Below are 7,441 nucleotides of genomic sequence, written 5' to 3' on the forward strand. Positions count from 1 at the left end.
TCTTGATCAGCCTAACCTACCTCACAGGGTGGTTGTGAGGATAAACATGGCCACATATGTTGTCTGGGCTCCTTGGAGGAAGGAAGAACGGGATGTCAACATCCACAAAAAAGTGCCTTGCAACAAGACACTCCAGCCCAAGGTACTACTGTCAACAAGAATAAGGGGCTGGTCCCTCAGGGACTCCCTGCCCCAAAGGGGCTCATCGTCTCCCGAAAACAAAACACAAGGGAGGGAGAGACGGCAGCTGGGCTGGATCAGGCCAAGGGAGCCGCTTCTGTGGCCGGTGCCCCCTTTTGCCCAATTAGCGCTTGCCGGGCTCTTGGGCTGGGCCAGACCCAGTGCGAGGAAGTCTCTTCTGGCTGGATGGGGACGGAGGGGCGGAGAGCTGAAAGAGGGGAAAGGGAGCCCTTGGGCACGTGCAGAGAGCTGTTCCTCCATCTCCTTGGCTGGATGCGTGGAGGATACGCCTACCTGTAGCGAAGCGCCAGAGTCGCTAAACAGACGATCCAGAAGAGGTCTCCTGGCCCTGTTTGTGGGCTTCCGGGAGGCATCTGGTTGGTCCCTGAGGCGGGGAACAGGTTGGGAGCCTGTTCTGGCTGATCTGGCAGGACTCTTCGCATGTTGTGGGACCAGCTTAAGCTGACAGGCTTCTGGATTGCACAGAACTCTTCGCCTGAGGGAGGGTGACTGGAAACATTGTGGGGTGGGGAGATGAAGAATCCAAATTTCTGGGTGGAAAATTTCGACAGGGCGGCCCTCCTGACCCCACCCTTCCCTTCCCCCTCGCACTCTGAGTCCGCTCGGAGATAGACTCTCTCTAGACACGGAGGCTGCATTTAGATAATAGATCTAAATCCTGCGATAGATCCATCCTGCAGGAATATGCCTCATGGGATGTTGGAACCGCACTCTGCGTATGCTCAGAGGCACTTTGACGCCTTGATCCTGTGGGAGAGGCGTGGCAAAACAAGAGGATCCGGAGATGAGTTTGGGCGCAGATTAACCCTCGCTCAGTTGCCGCGGAAGGCGAAGGGTTAACGAGGGGGCGTGGCCCTGGGGGCGTGGCCGGAGCGCTCCTCTATATCTAGGACGCCTGGCCCGCACGTGCCTCATTAGAGTCCCACTCATTCCCTCGCTGTCGCCGGGCTCTCCTGAGGTCCTCTAGTCGGCTTCCGAATCGATCATGTTTGGGGGTCTCTCGTCGGAGGTGCAGCCCCTGCAGGGGGGAAGCGAGCTCGTCCAGCCAGCGCCGCCCGGGCCGCCCCCCGGTGCCGCCCCCGAGGACCCGCTCGAGAAGGTGAAGCGCCCCATGAACGCCTTCATGGTGTGGTCCAGCGCCCAGCGGCGCCGGATGGCCCAGGAGCATCCCAAGATGCACAACTCGGAGATCTCCAAGCGGCTGGGCGCCCTCTGGAAGCGGCTGGCCGACGGCGAGAAGCGGCCCTTCATCGACGAGGCCAAGCGGCTGCGGGCGCGCCACATGAAGGACTACCCGGACTACAAGTACCGGCCCCGGCGCAAGGGCGCCAAAGCCCGCGACAAGAGCCTGGCCGCTCCGCGCTGCTCCTGGGCTGCCTACGCCCCCCGGCAGGCCGCCCCCGCCGCCGCGGGCCCCCCTGGCTACGCCCCCGGAGCCCCTCGCTACGACCTTCCCTGCGCTGCCGCCGCCGCCGCCGCCTACGGGAGCTGCACGACGCCCTACAGGTAGGTGGGCTGCCCGGGCGACGCTCCAGCAGCGGAGGGGAGGCTGCGGGATGTGCCCGGCTTCCAGGTGCCGCAGGGCTCTTCGTCGCCGGGTGAGGCTGTTTCTGGGTCCCTCTGAGGTCGGCGTCGGGGAGGCTGTTTCTCTGAGGTCGCGGAAGCAGGAGAGTGGCTCGGGGCGACTGGGGGAGGCTCCGGCGCTGCCCCTAGAGAGGGCCGCAGCAGAAGCACCTCCCTTACCCGGGGTCGGACGGAGCGAGACTGGTCCGCCCGCCCGCGGCGCATCGGTTGTCCGCCTTCGACCCCGCCAGCCTCGCCCGCCGCCTTCCCACGTTGCACTCGACATGCAGGTTTCCCGTGAACTTTTGCACGGGGAGGGCGGCTCCCTGCTATGGGAAGCGGGCCTCTCGGGGGCTTGCCTTGCGCGATCTCTCCCTCGCTGGGTGCCTGGATGCTGGAGAGATGTGTGGGGCGGGGGAGAGGCGACCCCCTCCCCCCCGCAATGGCTGCTTGACTTCGCCCACTTCCGAAGTAAGGAAGGTGCACGGAGTCCCGTCGGGCTCTTCTCGCTGTGGAAACGGCTAGCCGCTCTCCAGGAGTGGCTTCTTTGGTTTCTTGGCCCAAGTAGCCTGACCCCTTCCGGGCAGGGTTTCTCCGGGCCCCTGGATGTTGGCGTCTCCTCCCCCATCCAGAGAACCCAGGAGTCCGACTCTCTGCTTGCTCGGTACCCACTAGGCTCCGCTTCCTTCCTGGAGAGTCCGGGCTGGCGGGCTGGCTGCCCCGGCCTGCCTTGCCGCCCTGCCCCGGCAAGCTGGGTGTGGCCGCCTGGGGTGCCAGCTCCTTGGGTGCTCTCCAGGGGCAGGGAGCATCGCCGCCCTTCCCTGAGAGCAGCCAGACACGCAAGGGGTGGCCCTCCTCCCGGGGTCATGACCGAGCTTGGCCTGGCCCGACCCGAGAGAGCCGCTTGGCACGTGAGAAAGAGGAGCTGGGGACAGGCCGGGCAGCAGGGCGGCTCCTGGAAGAGGGCAGTGGTGCCTAGTGGGCGCGCAGGACTAGGGCGGGCTTCAGGGCTGCTGGACCCGGGAGGGAAGCCTGCGGGGGGGGGGCGGCGGAGGGCCGAGGGGCCGGACGCCGCCTGGGTGGGTCCCCCTTCGCAGGCTCTGGGGAGGGCTTCTAGCAGCGGCTGCGCGGCTCCTCCGCTCTGCTGGTGGCCAGCAGGCCCCGACAGGACCGGGGGCTCCCGGCCAGAACTGGAAGAACAGGCTGGCTGAGGAATGCCGCCCCGCCCGCCCACGGGCCCTGCGGGGGATTAGCGGCTGCTTCCCGCAGGTGCAGCGCTGGGCGGCGCGGAGAGCAGGATTGCCCAGAGCGGCCGCGGGCTCCTGCAGGCTGGCCCTCCCCGCCCCCGCCCCCGCCTCCGCCTCGCACGGCCCAGGAGTCCCGCCTGCTGCTGCTGCTGCTGCTCCTCCCCCGGCGACCCCTCTGCCAACCTCCACTGCTCCGGGCCCCTGAGAGAGACCCTTCCCTCTTTAGGAGCTGACACACACGGCAGCCGCTGCGCTAAAACGCACGACTGAGACGCCCTCCGAGTTTGGTTCGGTAGCTACTGGTTTGCATCTTTGCATGTAAAATCTAGCCCAAGCACGTGGGAGCAGCCCTGCTGGATCGGGCCCAAGGAAGCCTCTTAGTCCAGCATCCCATCTCCCACCGGGGCCCACCAGATGCCCCTGGGAAGCCCACAGGCAAGAGATGAAGGCCGGCCCCCTCTGGCCTGCTGTTGCTCCCCTGCAGCTGGCATTTAGAAGCCTCTTGCCTCTGGTAGCCACAGATGGACCCCATGAACTCGTCAAAGCCCCTTTTAAAGCTAGCCAAGCTTTACAGTATTCAGAAAACGCATCCAACCTAACCAGGAGCTTGGAGGCTTTTCCCTATAGGAGAAAAGCAAAAACATTTGGGGCTTGGATTTAGGAGAAATATTACCAGGAGGCGAGTGGGATGCAATGGAGGCTTCTAATTCTTTCTCTGGTAACAGGACTTTGAAATCTGCACATGAAACTGATTGGTGGTAGGTTAAGAGCAGACAGAGTCCTTCACACAAGTACAACTTGTGGAACTCACTGCCACAAGATGTGGTGGCTGACAATGGGCTTTGATGGCTTTGCAGAGGATTAGACAGATTCGTGGAGTGGGAGAAGTCTTAGCCCTGATGACTAAATGGAACCTCCAAGTTCAGTAGCAGCATACTTCTGAATACCAGCTGCTGGGGAGCAGCAGTGGTGCCTTTATCTCTTGTGAGCTTCTCAGAAGTATCTGATTTGCCATTGTGGAAATGGGATGACAAAGCATAGACACGAGACTAGAGGTTTATTTTGTCTAACTCTAATCTTACCTAAAGCTAGAAAATTGACAGGTAGTGAGCATAAGGAGTTTCCTGCTAGATCAGACCCAAATGTCCAGCATCCCATTTCTAACCTGGGCGGCCAGATTCTTCCAGCAAACCCACCTCTCTCCCTTGTCCTCCTTTGCCCCCTGCTCAGGGGCAGAACCTTCATGTTCAGAGGCAGCCTATCTGGCCATCCTCCCAGAATGCATGTCTTCTGGCTCTAAATAAAGACCAGAGAAATGCCTGTCAGTGGCTGTGGGTCTGATCCAGCAAGGACCCCCTGATGTCTGCTTGCAAATCTCTCCCCCCCCCCCGCGCTAGTTTCAGCACAGTGCCCCTCCCCGGTTGGCTCTACTGCATCTTGCGCCTTCACTGGAGTGCCCAAGAGCACATCATTGCTGTTCTGTCTCTGTCTTGCCCTGGGGCAGCTCTGCAAGACTAATAAAACCACAGAAGGCTCAAAACGTTTATTAAAAGCAGGCTCCAATTAATACCAACCGGAAGTTTTCTGAAAACTTCCTACGCTTCAGAAAACTTTTGGAAGTTTTCTAAAAACTGTACAAAGCCGCCAGTGGTGGCCTGCGGTTGCCGAGGCCTCCTGAGCCCTCGGTCCGGCCCTGGCCACGCCTCCTTGAGGACGATTTGCTTCGATGGCTCTGCTCTCGGCCAGCGTGGCTCCCCGCTGTTGTAGTCCAGCAGCTGGCAGGCCAAGCATGCCCACCCTTGCTGCAGGCGGGCCCACAGGAAGCAGAACCAGAGGCGCCTCCAGGCACACCTGACCATGAGAACCGTGCAAGCCAGGCTGCCGGCCTCGCTCTGGGCCTTTGCCGGCAGTGCCTGCTGGGTGGCAGCTTCTCCCTCTGGACTGAACGGCCTTTCTGTCTCCCTGCACAGCCTGGCCTATGGCGCCCCGTCGCCCCCTGTGATGGCCACGATGGCGAAGCTGGAGCAGCCGCTGGGCGACTTCCACGAGATGATGGCTGCCTACGGCCTGCAGGGCTGCGATGTTGCCGACGAGACGTCCCCCGCCTACTGCCTCGCCCAGCCCCACTACCAGCCCTTGGGGTTCAACAGCACAGCCCCCCTGACCCACCTCTAAGGGCGGCGGCGGCGGCGGCGGAGGAGAGACTGTTGCCACATGCGGGCATGGCAACGTGTGTACAAACTGGGGGGTGGGGGTTGGCATAGTCGCGGGTTTTTTCCATGCAAGGCCAGGGGAGTGTGTCAGATGAAGGAAACGGTGTGAGTCTGTGTGTGTCGAGAGTGTCAGCAGAGGAGGGGGGGACCATGCAGAGGAGCTTGCAGGATGAGCCCCTCTCTGGAGCCCAGCTTGAGGGGGTGTTGTGGGGGAAAGGGGGACTCTGTTTGGCAACAGGGGTTGCTGTTGCTGTTGCGACTAATTTTTTAAACACGTTTAAAATGACAATAAACCTTATTTGCAGAAACAGCCTGCCAAATGGAGCAGATCCCACTTCCTGGTTAACCAGTCTAGAGTGACTTCCTCGTGGTGGAGATGTGGTTGGAGCCCCCCCCCCCCAGCTAGTGGCATCTGCTGGGGACCTGGCCGGCGGTCCAAAAGGGAGGCTCCTTCCTTCCTCCCAAGAGGCCAGGGCGTGATGGACAGGAAAGGTGCGGGGGGGGGAGGCTTCTGCGAGGCCCCTTGCTCTGTGTCTTGTACCCCACCCCAAACGGCTTCTCGCTCTAGTGACTCACCCCGTCATGTTAAGGCAGGCGTTTGCCTAGGGAGGGGCTGCTACTGCCGCCCTGGTGCCAAAAGGAATGGGTGCTAGCGCTTCTGGGGCACCCCCTCCGAGGAGAACATGTTGCTTCCAGTCCCGTGAAGCTGGTGGGGGCAGCGTGGGCAGCAGCAGGTGATGTGCAGTGGTGTTCAGAGCAGACAACTCGAGGAGGAAATCAATGGGGTGAAGCGCTGCTGGGCTGGGGATGGGTCCCGGGAAAGGGCTGGAGAACAAGGCAGCCAGGGCAGCGGGATGCCCTTGGAGCAGGACTTCTTCCAGGACTCCAAGGCCCCCTCTCTCTCTCCTGCTGTTGCTGCCCTGCAACTGGCATTCAGAGGCATTGTGCCTCTGAGGCTGGAGGTGCAGGGGGCCCATATTTGGCTACCGCTGCAGCCCCCCAGTCCCGTGCCCCTCGTCTCACCTCAGATGCGGGGGTGTGGTCTTGCTCCTAAATGGGGCCGCGCGGCTCTCCCTACCTTTCAAAGGCAGGGAGAGTCACTGCCAAAGCAGTGCGGGCTGATCTCAGTCCCAAACAGGGCTGTGCAGCTCCCTTGGGGAGCAAAATAATGCCCCCCGTGTCTGGCATCAGACGTGGGGTGTGTGTCTGGGGCCGCGAGGTGTGGCCTCTGGGCGGCAGCCCGGGTTCTTTGTTTGCCCAATGATGGCTCCGCCTCTGGGAAGTGGCCTATAGCCCCCAGACTAATAGCCATGGATAGCCCTGTTCTCCATGAATCTGTCTGAGCCCCTTTTTAAAACCATCCAAGCTAGTGGCCATCGCCACATCCAGTGGCAGGGCATTCCATGGATTAGTTATGCACTGTGTGAAAAAGAACTTCCTTTTGTCAGTCGTAAATTTCCCAGCATTAAGTGTCGAGGGATGACGCTGGTTCTAGTGTTTAATTACTCTGTCCACTATAATGGTATACACCTCGATCAGGTCTCCCCACAGTGGTCTTTTTTCTAAACTAAAGAGCCCCAGATGCTATAGCCTAGCCTCATAAGGAAGGTGCTCCAGGCCCCTGATCATCTTGGCTGCCCTCTTCTGCACCTTCTCCAGTTCGACAACGTCCTTAAGATACGGTGACCAAAACTGCATTCAGTACTCCAAATGTGGCCACACCATAGATCTGTATAAGGGCATAATAATACTAGCAGGTTCATTTTCAATCCCCTTCCTAATGATCCCTAGCATGGAATTGGCCTTTTCCACAACGGAGTCGACACTTTCAGCGAGCTGTCCACCATGACCCCAAGATCTGGTCTCCAGGATGAGGACCAGGGGCCTCAGAGAAAGTTGGACTACAGCCATTTGGCAGGGGCTGATGGGAGTTGTAGTCCACTATCTGGGGACCTGGGTGTGAGAACCTTTGCCTTAGAGGTGTGTACAGGGCAGTCACGAGTGGAGTGTGGTGTATAGTTCTGGCTGAAGATGAGCTTGAAAACAGCAGCCCAAAATGCCTGAGGGGGTGGGAGCACCTCCCCTCAAAGGAAAGGGGGAATCTTCTCACTTGGCCCTTTCCAGTTAGGAACATAGGAAGCTGCCAGATACTCAGTCAGAGCATCGGTCCATCTAGCTCAGTATTATCTTCACAGACTGGCAGCAGCTTCTCCCAGG

At 60.3% G+C, this 7,441-nt stretch overlaps 1 protein-coding gene across 1 annotated transcript; it reads left to right on the plus strand.

Moving 5' to 3' along the window:
• The first annotated feature begins 1,103 nt into the window (after positions 1–1,103).
• On the plus strand, positions 1,104–5,548 carry SOX15 (SRY-box transcription factor 15). The gene is made up of 2 exons (XM_053262264.1): positions 1,104–1,707; positions 4,982–5,548. The coding sequence occupies exons 1-2, from the start codon at positions 1,187–1,189 to the stop codon at positions 5,184–5,186; spliced, it is 726 nt and encodes a 241-aa protein (XP_053118239.1). The 5' UTR covers positions 1,104–1,186; the 3' UTR covers positions 5,187–5,548.
• The last annotated feature ends 1,893 nt before the right edge of the window (positions 5,549–7,441 follow it).

This window comes from Hemicordylus capensis, chromosome 6 (assembly GCF_027244095.1).
Source record: "Hemicordylus capensis ecotype Gifberg chromosome 6, rHemCap1.1.pri, whole genome shotgun sequence".
Classification (NCBI taxonomy): Eukaryota; Metazoa; Chordata; class Lepidosauria; order Squamata; family Cordylidae; genus Hemicordylus; species Hemicordylus capensis.